Source organism: Gossypium arboreum, chromosome 12 (genome assembly GCF_025698485.1).
Source record: "Gossypium arboreum isolate Shixiya-1 chromosome 12, ASM2569848v2, whole genome shotgun sequence".
Classification (NCBI taxonomy): Eukaryota; Viridiplantae; Streptophyta; class Magnoliopsida; order Malvales; family Malvaceae; genus Gossypium; species Gossypium arboreum.
This window is the reverse complement of record NC_069081.1, coordinates 102409915-102428481: the sequence shown is the minus strand read 5'-3', so window position 1 is coordinate 102428481 and position 18567 is coordinate 102409915. Positions and strand designations below refer to the sequence as shown.

The 18567-nt window shown below is 31.3% G+C and overlaps 2 protein-coding genes and 1 long non-coding RNA gene across 3 annotated transcripts; 2 read left to right on the top strand and 1 right to left on the bottom strand.

Annotated features, from left to right (window-relative positions):
- The first annotated feature begins 3966 nt into the window (after positions 1-3966).
- On the top strand, positions 3967-5201 carry LOC128285731 (cell number regulator 2-like). Its single transcript, XM_053023636.1, has 3 exons — positions 3967-4458; positions 4604-4822; positions 4916-5201. Exons 1-3 carry the CDS (start codon positions 4392-4394, stop codon positions 4981-4983), a joined length of 354 nt encoding a protein of 117 aa, XP_052879596.1. The 5' UTR covers positions 3967-4391; the 3' UTR covers positions 4984-5201.
- Positions 5202-10460: 5259 nt separating this feature from the next.
- LOC128285330 (uncharacterized) lies at positions 10461-13817 on the bottom strand. Its single transcript, XR_008275833.1, has 3 exons — positions 13793-13817; positions 11752-11836; positions 10461-10750 (listed from the first exon to the last, which is right to left on the bottom strand). It is a non-coding gene; the product is annotated as an uncharacterized LOC128285330 (long non-coding RNA).
- Positions 13818-16035: 2218 nt separating this feature from the next.
- Positions 16036-16950, top strand: LOC108478973 (21 kDa protein-like). Its single transcript, XM_017781420.2, has one exon. It carries the CDS (start codon positions 16205-16207, stop codon positions 16811-16813), a length of 609 nt encoding a protein of 202 aa, XP_017636909.1. The 5' UTR covers positions 16036-16204; the 3' UTR covers positions 16814-16950.
- Positions 16951-18567: the final 1617 nt, after the last annotated feature.

Here is an 18567-nt window from a genome sequence, read left to right as displayed (position 1 = left end):
TTATTATTCATATTCCACATTTACTTGTTCATACTTAAATGTTATGATTTATATTGATTTGAGTTGCTTCTACAACGAATGCGACATCTTGTATCCGAATCTACAAACGAAATCGGATGCAAGGTCTTACATAAAATTTACCATATTCACCATAAGTTAGTATTTAAAGAATTGGTTGTTCAAAACTCTAAATGCATTTATTGCTTGTTCCAATTCATTAAATCTAACAAATCAAAATTTGCACCCTCTAATGTGACACCCCTTGCCCGCCCCAACCCTCGGATCCAGGTAAGAAGCGTCAACATGTCTATTTACTTTTCCTTAGAAAAGAACTTATCAATTTTGGAGGATTTCCCCTTCATTAGAGCGATACTTCTTTAGTCTAAGTTCACCTTTATTTGGAAGCACAATTTTAGTATAACAGTTCGCCACATTTAAAGACTTAATTATACTTGGATTACCTTTTTTCATCTACTGAATATACCTAAAAAATATTAAATATCGTTATGTCATCTAGGATTCCACTCAACATTCAATGTTTTCAAAATAACATTCAATACAAACTAAAAATTTCTAAGTGGCGGCATCTAATAAGAGACCTAGCACCCCAGTAAATACATGTTAACCCTGACCATTAAGAAGGCTCACAAATCGCTACAAGTCTGGCTATCTCCCTTAAGTCACCACGCTTAACCTAAGAACCGAAAATGATGAAGAAATTGGGTAAGTTCGTAAGAAATTAGTGAGTTTTTAAGAAGGACTATCCTACCATGGTTACTACAAACATTTCAAAAAAAAAAAAAGGGACTTGATTAGTTTGCCATAATTGGCAAATACATTACTTTGGCTTGCAGTCCAATTGGCAGACAATACCGTTACTCAACTCGGCCTATTGGTGATCAAATTTAGTTTCTATACTCATATGTGACAATCACGGGCACATATGCTCCAAGAATACACCACTTGGCTAGGTTATCATTTATGACAGACAAGCTTACTAATGTTCCCATGCAACATGTAATACGGCATGCACCATTTTTCTAATGACTCATTTCCTTGTGCTAGCTTTTGATCCTCGATTCTCGTAGAACCAAAATTTTCTTGTATCTTTACATTCGCTCATCTGAGCTATATAACATCATCAACTCCATATCCTCCTAACTCCCCTTATTTTATGAACACATAACTGTCCTCTCGCAAGGTCGAGTTTTCACCAATCACTGTTTGCAAAATACCATACTAGAGGCAAACGTATTATCTTGTATCTTTTTTTTATCATTTTATAATGCATCCCTTCGATACCTCCTTACACCTATCTGGACATAGAGCTTATGCACTAAAGAAGGAGTACTCTTACTATATAAATATCAAGTTTTTCGGCCTTTTTAACCATAATTAACCATGCATACATTGACTCTTTGAATGAGGCTTCTCAGACATGAATATCAGAAACAAATGACTAAGCCACTTACCTGGTTGTACAGAGTTTATAAGTAAACAAATTAACACAGATACTAGACGCAAGGTACAAATGAACTCACCAGAATACTTTACTTAGAGATTTATCTACTCTACTAATTCTTTTCCTTTAGCACTGGACCTCCTCCCATTTCTTTAGCTAACCAATAAAACAACTTCTTTAACCATCGAAAATAACCAAAATCTTAAAATACAACAAGAATCTATAGACATGCAAATGGTTTCTGGATAGGAGTTTCCTTCCTACCCAGGATTTAAAGAAATCCTACTAACCTTTTCTTAAGTTAATCTCTATCTATTTAACAAAACTTAAAGTAAGGTCTAAGAATGTACCAATAGACAATTAGGATCAAAGTTCTTCTAAAATTTTATGGTTAACATAATTGTTAGTAAGGAAGATCTCTCATGGTTTCTTCAATGATAATTAAGCCTGGTGGAGAAGAAGAATGAAAAATCTTCTCTCCACTATCACGTTATCTAGTTTATAGCTACCCCCACATCCAAATCCCAATCAAGATTATCTCGAATCATTACTTGTTCTCACATGTTTCCACTAATTAATCACATCCCATGAGACTCTACAATTGTCTTAATTATTGACACGTTGCCTCCATTAATATGCCAGGTGAACTTAACGTATCCTATAAGCTATCATTCTTACTTAAGTAATGACACTAAAACACATGTGTCGATCTTATTAGCGGGTAAGTCCGCCTAATAAGGTTCTTGCTCTAACTATATCCTTCCTATTGCTAAGATTGGCACTTCGTAGAATTGGCGAAGTTCTTCATACCACTCAACCACGAAGTTATCAACCTTATTCGGTCTAAGTTTCGCAACTTAGGCGGTCTCTGTTGGCGAATTCTCCCCAACCGATTCGGTTCACCTAATAAGGGTGTGACATCTACTATTTCTCTTAGTTGTGATAAACACATCAATAAATCTTTCGAATCTATTGGACATCCTTTCAACCCAATATTTCCCTACATATAGGGCCAAGTTTTTAACGTGGAAAGAAACGTCTATGTTCAAGATTCCTCCAATACTTAGGTATTAAGAAAAGAGGACAATAACATTATAACAAAATTTCATGGTCTATTGAAAAGCATGAAACTGTGATGGCTATGAAAATAGGTTTTATGAGCTATTTCTACTAAGGTTATTAGTATTATACGAGTTGGCATGTCGTTTTTGTTTCAGTATTGTGTGTATTGGTATTGATATGTTTCGGCATATCATTTCAGGTTTATTAATATTTTCAGATATTTTTCGTATATACTTTCATAGTCTAATTTTTAGGTTCTTAATAAAATGCATGTATTAATATATAAATACATGCAAATACATTAGACTTGTTGAGGGTCGAGTTACCCACCTAAAATTTGAGAGTGTTTGGACAAAAATATTAAGCTTAAAAGTGGACTTGGGTAATAAGATTAGGCCTGTTTAAAATATGGGTCAGACGCAGGCTTAAATATTCAAATCTCAAGCTTGGCTCGATTTGAACTATTTTCAACAATATAATATATTTTTTCATTTATTTTACAATATGTAATTTATATCATAAGAAAAATTAAATATATTATACTATAATGAAAAATATTAAGAAATATATTAGTTTGTTTATGTTAAAATTTTATAAACGAAAAATATAATGATAGTAAAAGATATATAATTAATAAAATTTAAATAAAAATAATTATATTTTTAAAAATTAAAAAATAATATGGGAGAGTTTAAATGAACTTGGATTAACCTTTTACAAATACAGACAAGTAAGAATAAAATTTAAAACTCATATTTTTTGCTAGGACGGGTTTATGCTACTATTTATGGTATTAATACTAGGCATAGGTGCTACCCAAACTCGACACATGTGAACATTATCTAACTACTTTCTCCTAAGATAGATGTGGAGATTTTCTAATAAACACAACTGAGTAAGGGTGTTCAATCGGTTAACCGACCTGAAATAACATTAACCGAATTAACCGACCTTTCAAAATTTTTAACCGTTAACTGAACCGAAATTTTTTCAAAAAAATTGACCGAACCAAAAATTTTTCGGTTAATTCGGTCGGTTAACCGAATTAACCGAAAATTATATGTTTTTTAATTTTTGGTTAAAATAAGTATAAAATTAAACCGAATTAACTGAATTAATCGAATTACCCGAATTATTCGAATTACGCATGCATAACTGAGAAAGGGAAGTGGAATCAATTGATAAGCTTCAATCATGCATAATTGAGAAAGGGAAGTGGAATCCATTAATAAGTTTCAATCATGCATAATTAAGTTTCCTGCAAATTAAGACCACTTGTTGAAATTGTATGGAAACCTTGTGAATGGAACTATCATTTTAATTTAAATTTTTATATGACTTCTGTTCTATAATGTCAACGGAACAATAATCCGAAACTAGAACGAAAAAAGGCTTAATCAAATCTAATATCCTTATGCATGAGGATAATATGGATCAATAATAAGGATTTCAGACCATGTTATACTTGGGTTCCCTCTAATCTCTCCTTTCAACGGCAGGAATTGTGCCAAATAACTAAGTAGTATATGTGGCACTTCTCCTTCATGGGTCTCTATATATATATCACCTCCACACTTCTGATTGCAAACAAGCTTTCAACGTGCCACAGGGACACTCACTTGTGCTGCTGCAAGGATACGCAGAAAGAGAATGGAAAACTCCAAATATGAAGGAGAATCCCCTTGGTCCACTGGATTTTGCGACTGCTGCTCTGATGTTTCAGTCTATTCGTAACGTGTTCTTAAATATTTCATCCTTTGGGCTTCCATTCCAATGAAATCACTAATAATTAATCTTCTTTTAATATGATAGGATAGGATATATATTAATATATGAATCCTCCGTTTTTGTGTGTTTAACAGGCTGCATGACAATCTTCTGCCCCTGTATTACTTTCGGCGGGAGCGCTGAGATTATAAACAAAGGAAGTATATGTAAGTATATATGTAATACATATATGTCTCCTTCATTGGTTTTTCATTTTGTTTTGGGTACATAGGGGTGCATGAGATAGGATAAAGGATTACAAGTAGAGAGTTACTAAATGCTTGTGGTGTGTATTCGGAGCTTTGTTTGCAGCATGTGGAGAAAGCTGTCTGCTGTATTGTTTATTACATCATATAACAGCAGTTCTTCCATCAATATTCTATGGATGCATTCATCGTAGGAGACTGAGGGGCCAATATGGATTGAAACAAAGCCCTTGCAATGATTTCCTCGTCCACTGTTTCTGTCACTACTGTGCCTTGTGTCAAGAGTACCGACAGCTCAAATACCAAGGATTCGACATGAAACGCGGTTAGTATACATTCTCATCAATCTTCCCATTTCATTATATATTACATAAAATCCAAATTGTTTGGTTTTATGCTGGGCATGAATTGTGTTTAGGATGGAAAGGGAATCAAAACCCAGGTGTAACAATGGCCCCAGTTACCGAAGGAGGGATGAAGAGGTGAGTTGGACATTGGCTGTGGCTCGCAGTTACTTGTGTTTTGGGGCTGTTCCGAATTTGCCAGTCTTTATTTCGAATAAAGAGATGTTGAATTTGCATTCATTTGATTTTCTTTCTGTCTTTGACTTTCCCCTCTATATGCATGTTTCTGAATCTCAGTATCGGTCCTTGTTTCGTATGGTAGCTTTTGTTGTCAAGGAAAAATAAATTGTCTTACATTTACTGCATCTTCGCCGGTTTTATATTTTCCTTTAATATTTTCATCCAAAATTTTTTCATACACACTTAGAATTAACTAATATATTTATATAACTATAATAAAAAACCAATGAATTAATAACCAAAATATATATTCAGACCTAAGTTCAGACTGAAAATCCACACCTAAATAAATACACGTGGTGGAACTCAAATTTAAGCATTCAAGATCTCAAGATTTTAACCTTTGCGTATTGCTAAAACCGTGTTAATTTGTATCTACCATTAAGACACAATTTAATCTAAAATAATATAATTTGGTTTTTGCCGAGAAATACACGGATTGATTATATGTATTAATATATTAAAATGTATTATTATTTATTTAATAAAATTTACATAATATTTCAATATTAAAATTATTAAAATTAATAAATTGTATTCTTAAACTAAGGATATATTTGATAAATCATTGAAAATATTCATTTTATTAAAAATAACAAAATTTAACATTTATTTTTTAATTGCCTTTGATAATCCTATTAACTTTTACTTATCACTTAATATTAAAAATATTAAGTTAACTTTATTTTCAAAATGTTAATTTTGAAATTAATTATTTCTTCGTTTTATTTAAAATTAAAATATTCAAATTATTATCTTTAAATTTTATCCATAACTATTCAAAATAAAAAAATAATATTATATTCATAAAAATAAAATTATGGAATAATAGATTTTCAAAATTCAAGATTTACTATTATCAAACACAAAAAAATATTTAATGCTAATTTTACTAATATATCAAACATTTTTATAATATAAATTTAATAAAATAAATTTAATACTTAATTTTTCAGCATTTAATTATTTAATTTATCAAACACAATGTAAATCAAATATTAAATATGGTGTATAAAAGATACTAATATATTATTAAATTTTTTATATAAATCATACTTAATGATAAATATGAAGCAATATGTAATTTTAATAATTTATTTTTGTTAAAATTTATTTATAATAATTATGTTAATTTAATATTTTTCTAATTAACTTTAATGTTATGAATTGATTGACGCATAAGTAACTCAACCATTTTTAAATATTATAATATAAAATTTAAATTTTATAATTCAAATGTTTTTATATAATTATTCCAAATGTTTTAAGTTTAAAACACATATTTTTAAAAATAAAATAGATGTTTTAAATAAAACAATATTTATAATATAGCAAAATTTAATTAAATTAACAAAAGGTTTAAAATATATATATTTAAATAACCACTTTTAAACTATTTTGTTAAGCTCAAAATGTAACACCCGATACTCGACTCAACTGTCGAGTCCGAGTTACAAGATGCTACATTCGTTGTCGGAGCAACTACGATCAAATATAATCAATATATATTAGTACACATCTAAATACAAGCAATATATGAATATTATATGATAAACAAAGCTTCACGGATCTTATACGAGCTTACGAAAGCTCTATTGCTAACCCGAGGTCAAATTAGGATTAAACTGCAATATTTTTAAAAATCTCAAGTTGACGTCACAACTTTGGGGATTCCTCGTCGCGATGCAACATACTGACTTTGTATCTTCTTGAATCACCTAATCATTTGGTATCTTCGCGACATGATCGTTTGTTTCTAAATGGTCTAATTTGGTATCTTTTTGAATCACTTAAGCATTTCAAATACACATTTGCCTTCATAATTTTAGCAAAACATACATATCCAATGGATTCAATTATAAGTCATAATACCTTTCAAACATATATACATTCCATCCATTTCATCATTTTTATCCAAACACCTAAGCAATTTCATTATGCTAACCATTAGTCCACTTAGCATAAGTATACATGCATATATATACATACATTACCATATAAATTAATAGCATACTACAATTTATGCATTACCAAATATCGTGACAATCTAAATTGCACAAACCAAACATATAATCACTTCCAAATTACCAATTCTAACTCTAAAAGTTCACAAGACCACATATTATATAAAAAACCAACTCAACCTAGGTACATGTCATATATTTAAACAAAACAGGACCATACAAACATAGCTGATCCGAGGGTCTCTGGCTTTATTTTGGAATCACTTCTCGTAACCTCAATATTAAATTATACTTGCGCACAAAGAAAACAAGCCGTACATTGATTAATAAAGCTCAATGGTGTTTTCATGATTCAAGTCAATATAACACAAGTATCAAATGTAAACAATCAATTCAAGTATTATTTTTAATCAATACACATACCAAATGTGTCAATAGTTCCCATTAACATATGACATACATATATAGATCTATAGGTAGTAGTTTGTACTTCAATTCACTAATATGGGCACTTAACTTATCATTCATGCCATTCAACATTAAAATACAAATTCTTCATCATATAGCATACCATATATAACTATGTTTCCCATATATTTCACTTCATGCATACTTGAACACTTCATATCATCATTTATAAATATATACTTATACATATACATTCATCAATCTATATATTCAATTTCATCTCATCATTTCAATCCATTTTAGAGCCTAATAGCTCATTCATATTCAATCAGCCCCTAAGACTCATTTTTAACTCATTTCGCTTGACTTTTCACATGCTATCAAATATCACATTTAATATATGTGTAGTTATACCTAATCAATCACATTTGATTTTAATTTACCATATGGCCAAATCATGTTTATATAACCCTATTAACCAAACAAAAATTTAAAATGGATGCACGAATCTGTCACCCCAGGTTGCCCGACAATGATGGTTTTCACAATCTGAATATTCTGTTACCCCAGATTGCTCGTCAACGATGAATTTATATGTACAATCAAACACCTCGTGTTTTCCGACAACAATGGTTTTAAATTAATACCCGAACAACTAATAGGGTAACCAAATTTCCAATTTCATTGCACAATTCAATTCATACTTTATAATATCCAGTTCATCATCAATTCATCAGCTCATCATGTAATATAACATGTTTCAACTCAATTTCATACCAATTATCATATATAAGCTAATTCACAAAATTTTATTCTATTTAATATAGCCATTGTCTCGATATTCAATCTCAACCATAACAATTCAACTCAAATAACCATTGAAAACTCACCTCAACATTATATAATGCAAGATGTCATGAATATGCAATAATTAAATTGATCTTGAATCATAGAAATATAAATTGATAGCTCGTGTCACTCGTCGTCGGCTCTCACCTTTCCTTTCCCTCTTAATGACCCATCGTCGTCTTTAGCTACGGATAATAATTCAACAATGACACAATATCAAATTCCATAGACATCACATTCAAATACCAAGTCAAACATATTTTTTTAGTTTATTCAATTTAGCCCATAAACTTGAGAAAAACATAACTTTCAATCTAAAGCTTCGGATTAAAGTCTAATTTCACATATACTCATTAGGGAACTTTTACTTTCTATTCCTACCTAAATTTCATAATAGTTTTTCATTTTATTCAATTTGGTCCTTAATATACAAAATCAATAATTAAGCTTTAGAATTTAGTCATTTTCATAAACGAAACTTAATTTCTATAAATTTCACACTTAATTCATCCAATTCTCAACAATGGAAACTGATCAAATTTTCAAAAATTTATCAACTTGGTACATGAGCTAGCTAAATCAAGCTCTCATGACCTTAAAGCAATAAAAAATATATGAAAAAGACTTAAATTACCTTAGGTTTTAGCTTAGCCAAATGTAAGCTTCAACCTTTAACCATGACTTCCTTTATTCTTTTTCTTCTAATTTAGACAGTGGAGGAAGATGATGTTATCATCTTTCCTTCCATTAATTTCTTATATATATATATATAATTAACATTTTATCAATCAAATTTAATTTAATTAATTATGTTTTATTATAAAATTTTATCTTTTAATTAAAACAAAATGAATTTCATCGTTACTGTCCACTAGTTATTAATTATTATTGGTCTATTTATCATTTTATTTTATTGGATAATTTCTATCTAGGTCTCCAAACCTTTTTCTAATTAAAAATCTATAACGATTAGATTTTTCAATTTAACCCCTGAGCCTTAATTAACCATTTTTTCTGCTAAATTACTTAATCGAATTTCAATTCATCTATAGACTAACTGTGTACGATCCTTATTTAATATTTACGGAATCATTTTACGAAAATGGGGTCCCAAAACTATAATTTTTGACACCATTAAAATCCGGGTTGTCATACAAAAATTTTAAGAGGGGACTAAATTGATATTTTGAAAATTTCTTACAAACTATTCGAAATGAAAATATGAAGAAAGAATAAATTTACATAATGAATTTGAAATGGCAATTGTCTACCTTCACCACCTTATAATTTCACCACTAAGGATTTTTCAATTCGATACTAAATTGATACCTTTGAAGGAAAAGATATAACTTTTACAACACTATCTTTGTAACACCCCTAACCCATATCTGTCGCCGAAACAGGGTTACAGAGCATTACCGGAGTCTACAGATCAAATATAGTAAATTCGTAACATTTACTATTTATATCCAAAACCAATCATATTCAATTATAATGTCTTTTATATGGGCTCTCGAGACCCAAATTATGCACTTAAAACAAGTCAGGACTAAACTGGGAACTCAGAATTTTTTTTGCGAAATTTAAATATTTTTCTTAGGTGCAGAGGACACACGTCCGTGTGGCCAGGCTGTGTGGCTCACACGGCCAATTGACACGCCCGTGTCCCAAACCGTGTGGGCATTCAATGTAAGGCACACTGCCGTATCCCAACCCGTGTGCAAATTAGGGTAGCTACTGACTTGGGTTACACGGTCAAGCCACACGCCCTTGTGCTAGGCCGTGTGAACAATTTATTTTACATTAATTAGGTACAGGGGTCACATGACTAAGTCACACGCCCATGCGTGACACACGGCTGAGACACATGCCCGTGTCTCTGCCCTTGTGAAAATACCTGAGCATTCTGTTTCTCAATTTAAAGATGTAGGGGACACATGGCTAAACCACACGCCCATGCGCATAGCCGTGTGTCACACACGGCTCAGACACACGCTTGTGTATCTGCCCGTATAAACAAAAATAGGCCATTTTTAAGGTCACTTTTCTCACCCAATTTTGCCTTCGACCTACAATAACACTTGAATACATTCACCAACCAATTCAATACATTAAAACCAAGCCACAACCAATCTTATGCATAATATATCATTACATGTATTCAAACTTACTTTTTGTATAAACATATAAATTTACCAAAATTCAATCTAATCATACTAAGCACATATTTATATTAATCATATTGTACCCTCATACATTTACATCAAACAAGCCATCACTAGCCATTCCAATGGCTAGTTACAACCAACCATATATATATGACATCATTGGTCAACTTAACCCATACATGCTATTATACTAAAATAAGTTTGCTATTTATACCAAAACGAACTGAAGGATAGTGTGATGATGCTCTGGCCAATTCCAACCTTTATGAGCTTCCAAGCACTATAAAACAGAGGAAATAAAACAAAGTAAGCTTTTAAGCTTTGTAAGTTCGTATAACGGGAAATAAACTTACCATTTATTTGCTTTTAAAATAATCATACAAGTGCATCCAAATCAATTAAATCAATATCTAAATACACTTACATCCTCATCAAACGTGTTAGTTATGTAATTCACATAAGTCTCAAGAGATAAGAATGAGCTCATCCTTATTCAATTTCCACATACATGTATTTATCAGATAAAGTATACAATAATCATGTACATATTATATCTTTATAGTTCAAGTATTTCTCATAGTAATTCATCTCAAAATTCATATTATCTCATATCAGAACTTTACCCGTTGAATCATTTAAAATATCAATGGATACATGGGCAATACACATAAAGTGTACAATACGGTAAATCCGTCAACTAATATTCAGGAGTGCTTATAAAAGCACATAAACGTGAAGCTTATGCAGGCTAAAACAGGAAGCTCATAAGAGCTATAGCCGGAAAGCTCATACGAGCCAATAACGGGTAGCTCCGAAGAGCCATTAACAGGAAGCTCCGGATAACCATATATCGGGAAGTTCAAGCCATATCGGGAAGCTCACAAAGAGCAAATTAACGAGACGCTCATGAAGAGCCATAATCGGGAAGCTCATAAGAGCTAAGGTGTGTCCAAAACATATGTAGGATCACAACCTATCGGGACGTTCCGAAGAGCTATAACAGAAAGCTCACTAGAACCTTTTAACTGAAAGCTCATGTGAACCAATTATCGGGATGCTCTTTTGAGCAATGGTGTGCCCACAACATATGTAAGATCACAACAAATACAGGAGCCCTGTATCCAACCAGTTTTCATGTATTCAAATGGGATTTCATATTTATTAGGAATTTTCGTACTTATGATTAATTTCATAAACATATCAATTTCACAATTCAACATTCACATATACAACATTTCATTCAAACATGTAAATATGTAAAATTTAGTTACATGAACTTACCTCGACACTTGTTTGTATACGAGAATATACCAATCCGATACTTTTTGTTTTCGTCGATCCAACTTCGTACTAGGTCTATCCGAATCTATATGAGTAAATTTAAATCAATTTAATACAATTCATATTTAATTCAACTCAATTCACATTTTAGGCAAAAGTACCATTTTGCCCCTATACTTTTAATTAATTTCGATTTCATCCCTAGGCTTAGAAAATGAAATTCATGCAATTTAATCCTTAATCCAAGCCTAGCCAAAGTTTTCATATAACATTTACAACCCATGTATTTTCCAAAGATCAGAAATTTTCCATAAATTTTACATCTTTTCAATTTAGTCCCTAAATCACAATTTCATGAAAATTTCTTTTACAAAGTTATTTATCGATCAACAACCTTTCATTTTCTACCATAAATTTTAAAATTTCAGCATACATCCATGGAAAAATTTTGATACTTTGATAACTTTGCAAATTAATCCCCAAAATAGCTAGATTAGGTTATTATGATCTCGGAAATATATAAATTACTAAAAACAGACAAGAATGCTTACCCAATTGAGCCAATTAAGCTTGCTTGAACTCTTTTCTCTTAGCTAGGGTTTCCATGTATTTTAATTTGGGGAAGATGATGAAATAAGATGATATTAGTTTACTATCATTTTTAATTATTTCAATTTTCCAATTTAGTCTTTTTCTTTATTCATTTTTAACTTCTCTTAATGGTCTATTTGTCTTATAAGGATCTCAAATTTTGAATTCCATAGCTATTTGATCCTTCTATTTACTAGAATTCAACTTTCACATTTTATGCAATTTAGTCCTTTCCCCCTAATTAAACATGAAATCGGTAAAATTTTCTTAACGAAATTTTCATATGAATTCTCTACCATAATGCAGACCATGCAATAATATTAAAATAATTTTTCTTTCGGATTCGGATTTGTGGCCCCGAAACCACTATTCTAATTTCACGGAAATAGGGTTGTTACAATCTTTTCTTAAGGCATAGATAGAACATTTCCCCATAGCTTTTATGGCTCAATTAAAAACCTTCCAAATTTACAATTGATGATATGAAAGAAAGTAAACAAAGAGACCTTTACAAAGTGTGTGTTTACAAAAATAAGCTTTCATAGAAATAAAAATGAGAGTGATAAAATATTTAACAATAAGCTCCAAGAAATATGTAAGAGTGAAAATGAAAGAATAAAAAATTTGAAGCTTTTCTCTTGACTTTTATGCTTGGATGTGCTCAACTCTTATGTCTTGACTTGTCTCTGAATTGTATTTATTCCAATGAATGAGTTTGTGAATGTTTATGGTCGTTAGGGATAGATTTTAGCCATCAAAAGTATTAAATTCGAGCCTAAAAACGGTTCCTGTAATGTATGTCTCGAGACTTAACTAAAAATAGTTATTATTTGACTATTGGTAGGCCTTAACTAAAAATAGTTATTATATGACTATTGGTAGGCCATGTCTCTAGACATGGAGTTCTTGAAACAAAGTTTTGCTATTGACTTGCTTCTCGAAATTTTGACAATTGAAGGATGAATTGACAAAAAATAGCATATTTAGAATTCATTTATAAAGATAACATAATACAAGGTTCAAAAAAATCATACAATTTAGTCCTACTTGTACGAAGATATCACTAAGAAATCATGCCAAAAAAAAAAAATACAAAGACACCAATTATTATCAAGAATTTTTTGTAACCGAGGCATAATCTTAAAATCAAAGAATTGCATGCTATAAATAATTCAATAAAGTCGTATGCAATTTCTATTTTTAGTACTCTCCATTACTATATGGTATTCTTAAAACATTCTCTTTTTCATATAATTAATAACAACAAAATAAGTCATGAAAAGCATAATGATGAATAATATGGATACCAAAAGCTTCTATAATGATACCAAACAAATTTTTGACAAACAATTGAAGAAACTCTTTACATAAAAGTTTGAATAGATTTAAACATGCCCATCTGAAACATTTTAAAGGTTCTACGAAGGGATTGAAGTTTGACAGTAATTACCTTTGTTGAACCTTGAAACTCTTTTTTGAGGATCTGTCATATGTCTTGAGAAGTAGTTGCTGTAAAAATCCGAGAGAAAATATCATTTGTACCTGCTTGTTGAAGAAAGAACAAAGGTCGTGTGTATTTCTTTCTGCTCTTTCGAAGTCTTTGTGGATCATCTGGGGTCATTATACTCACTTTATACCAGCTCCCAAAGTTCTTGAGACATAAACGAAGTCCTTATATCTTGATGCTCCAAAATTCGAAGTTCTCTCTTTTGAACAAAGGAATAAAAGGCTGCGATGAAGTTACAGTACCACTGACTATCAGCATTAGGTTTGCCTGAACCACTCACATTGAATTTCTCTTTTATTTCACTCTCTCCCACTTAATAAAACAAACTTAGCTTTGATATCAAAACATATTGATAAAAACAAAGATAAAATATGCTAAAAAGAAGATAAAAATAAAACTTGGATTGAAAACTAGAAGCGAAGAGAAAGTGAAGTTGACTATTTTTTGATACATGAAAAAGAACTTAACACAACCTTTTATAAGCTGTACAAGTGGCTAAAAAAAGGAAAACCGAAAGAGCTAAAAATCTGCATAATGGTGGATATATTATTAACAACACCTAGTTAAAATATAGGAACAAACTGGACAAACAAAAGGCTAATTCCATTGGCTACTAACTATTGATTTCTAATCATTCTCAACATTTGCAACGATCGGATCTCACAGGAGTGAAATACAGAGGTCTGACATATCACACAAAAATGTTTCTAATCCGACTATGGTTGATATCCAAGATTATGGAACTGTAACAAGATTTAAAAATAAAAAAAGGCGAGATTCATACAAGTTTTTGTTGAGCTAGAGTCCTTACAAAAACTAGAAAATGCTTTGTGGAAATAGCAGGGGATTTTATGAGACAAATGTTGTTAGGGAAATTTTTAAAATTGAAGGAGTCTTTGATATTGATGCTAAAAAAAATTTGGTAAGTATATCCTAATCATCTTTGCAAAGGACAAAAAGAGAAGGATGTTGAAGACCATGAACTGGTTTGTCACCATTGTTGAATGGTCTAAAGACTACTTGACTGCAAAGGGAGCAACTTGGATTTTTTATTGACTCCCTCTGCATGTTTTCAAATGTGGCAATACTTTGAGGGCTGAGGATTTCAACTGCGGGAAGATGCTAATTTTGATTCATCAGTTAGAAGATGAGTTGAAATGCAAATTTTGGGGGGGGGGGGAAGCTATTTGGTTAGGGTGATAGAGGCTATTTCTGATTCCGATGATATTGCAACCATCAGATAGAGATGATTAGTGGTGAATCGAGGGACCTCGAAGGAAAGCGACGAGTTGTTTGAGTCTGGGTTGGAGTTGGACAATGCATTAAATGTGCAAGAAGAGAATGTTAGGAATGTGTTGTTGAAAGAAAATTTGATACTCTAGGTGTCAAAAGGCAGACAAGATTATTAATGATTGCTTGGTTAAGCCAAACTAAGAGATCTCAATGGGCATATTGCCCCAACCATTGCAGTAGATTCTTTTAGTCCTAATGTGGTGGGTGCTCTCATGAAAAGTTTATATATTAATTTTTAAAACTGAAAGAAAACACCAACCGACCATGTGTAGAATAACTTTAAAGAAATTTACTTTTTGTTAATGGTTTATTAGAAAATATTTATTTATGAAATTGTTAATTTTAATTTTGAATTAAATTAAAACATTTGCAAAATAAAATAAAATTTAGAAAGTAATATGCAATCATTTTTCCCTTTGTTAGCTTAAAATAAAATAAAATTGTTTTGACTATTGTTGTTTTTCATTGACGTGTTTGATAAGGAAGATGTTGAAATGAAAATGAAAATAAAAATATATATATTTAAAAGACATAATTTTAAATCAGGTTATATTTTTCCAGATTTCCTCGATTAATCTTATAATTCCTATTTAAAAAAAACTTATTTCTACGCATCATAATTAATACTATCATCTCTTTTAATTTTTTATAAAACACACTGTTGTTGTTGTCTTCGTTTTTTCACCCCGTCATTTCCGTCGCCATTAGAGTTACAAGTTAAGGTGGTGGGATTTTCGGAATCCAATACGGCAATCATCGCATTCTTGCCAAATAACTGTTGATGCAGAGCCATTTTAATGGCCGAAAGCTTGGATAGCTTGAAATGAAATCCATATTTTCAGGTCCCACAAACATTACATACCATTGCCATCTCTTAGAGAAAATAATATATTAACAGCGGTCAAATCAAGATCTGGCATTCTTGTAAATCTGAAATAAAACAAGACCAAAATAGTAGTCAGGAGGGTACGAATTTATTAAAGCAGGCAAACCGCCTTCCGACTACCTCGCGAATTCCCAAAAAATTCCCCCTCTTCACTGCACAACGTTAAAACCTTAGCCATGAAATCCCTCCCCTCCATCTCCATGCACTTTCTAACCCTCCTCTTCTTCTTTCTCCACCCAATCCCAACCCTTGGTTCCACCGGCTACGACACCAGCCCCACCGATTACATCCGTACAAGCTGCTCTGCCACATTGTATCCTGTCCTTTGCTACACTTCCCTATCTGGTTACGCCAATCCGGTCCAGCAAGACCCAGCTCCTCTAGCTCGCATCGCCATTGGTGTCAGCCTCTCCAAGGCCCGTCACATAGCATCTTATGTCTCTAACCTCACCCGTGAAACAGCCTACGGCGCTGACCCACAAGCCAGCGCCGCCTTACACGACTGTTTTTCCAACATGGACGATGCCGTGGATAAAATCCATGGTTCGTTAAGGCAAATGCGACGGCTGGTAGCCCCGGGTTTGGAGTCTTTCAGGTTCCAAATGGGGAACGTTCAGACATGGATGAGCGCGGCTTTGACGGACGAAGAGACATGTACAGACGGGTTCGAAGATGTGAAGGAGGGGCCATTCAAAACGGAGGTGTACGAGAGGGCGGTGGAAGTGAAGAAGCTTACGAGCAATGCTTTGGCGTTGGTTAATAGTTATGCAGAAAAGGGTGAGTAAAAAACCCAAAAGAAAAATGTATAATTTTTTATCAACTAAGGAATATTGTTAAAAACTTTGTTTAAGTTGTTTCGTGAGTGAAATCTAAAAAGCTGTATCACTTTCGTTTGTAAATGGAGCAAAGTTTACGGAGTTAACTTAGCAGTCCATTTTCTTCTCGTGTTGACTACGTAAAGGTGAGCTTCCTTACGTAATTTTTAGGTTTCATTCGACTACAATCCACTTCTGCTTTTAAATTTTATTACTTTGGCTTATTTATAATTCGGCTCATTTGATTAGGTTTTTCTACTTCAATTTTCATAATCATGTTATTATTATTGATATATAAATTTTGATTTGATACAATTATACATATTAATTTATAGGAAATTTTAAGTTTAATTCAATTAATTTACACATTTAAAGAAATTAATATATCATCTTAATTTTATATTGGATAAATATAATTATTTATGTATGTCATATATAAATATGAAATGATGTTATATCAATAATTGTATTAATAGTTTGCCTCAGTTAGGTTAAATCAAAATTTCATGTTAAATTTTGAGATTGATAAATTACACCACTAGCCATCCAATTATTAGTAAATTTCTTTTTTGGTCACCCAACTATGAAAAAGGAAATGAGTGACCAAAATGAAAAAGTATTAAAGCTGGGCGACTAAAATTAGTGTATAATAACATTAAATTAAAGGTGGTTGACTAAAATAAAAATATTTTGTAATGGCAATGCCTAAATGCAAATTTTCTCGGTGACCAAGGCCATAACTAGAGGCTGGCAGGGGCCTCGACCCCCATAAAATAAAAAATTTTCCAATTAGGTCCTCTAAAAATTTTAAGATTTTAAATTAGTAAAGATCAAAATTACACTTTATCCCCCTAAAAAATAATAAAAATTTGATTTAATCATTTAAAAATTATAAAGATATATGCTATTAAAATGATGATATTACATTTTTACTATCATAAAAATTACAATTTAATTTCAATCCCCTAAAAATATTTTCTAACTTCGCCCCTTTTGGTGACCAAAATAAAAACTTATGAAAGTTGAGCGATTAACTATACAATTTACCCATTAAATTAATATAATAATCAATTGTCCTTGATTTTAAAAGAATAATAACATATGAATTAAAGTAGAATGGTACATTTAGAGCCATTTATTTTTAGTAAATCACTTTATGCGGAAGTTGAAATTTTGTATAAGCAAATGCCATTTTAGGTGAGTCTCTTAGTAGATGTTGGATCATCATGAAGAGGACATAAAAATATTTTCATAATATATGGCACAAATGACTAATAAATTTCAAAATTTATATAATCCATATTTAAGAAACCTAAACAAAGTTATGAACCAAGTCAAATACAAAAATCTGGAAGTCTATAAAAGATCGTCAAACTCATGATGTTATTAGTGAAATCTTTGATAAAAGTGGTTGCATAAATTACAATGCTGTAATTCATCCCAAATGTGTTTGGTATAACACAGCTAAGCAGCACCTCATCCAGGAAAAAATATATTAATTTAGCCCCAACTATTGGCAATTTTGATCTCGTTTTTTTTATAGAGCTTCGACACAATTATTTGCCACTGAAGAACAAAGATTCTGCTCAACAAAACCATGTGTTGGTTTATGCTATATAGAAAAATAAAAGAAGAATATATTTTGCCTTTATTTATTTATTTTTACGGAAAAGATAAAGACACATCTTTATGATATCTAATCAACCTCAAACTAAAATTGTCTC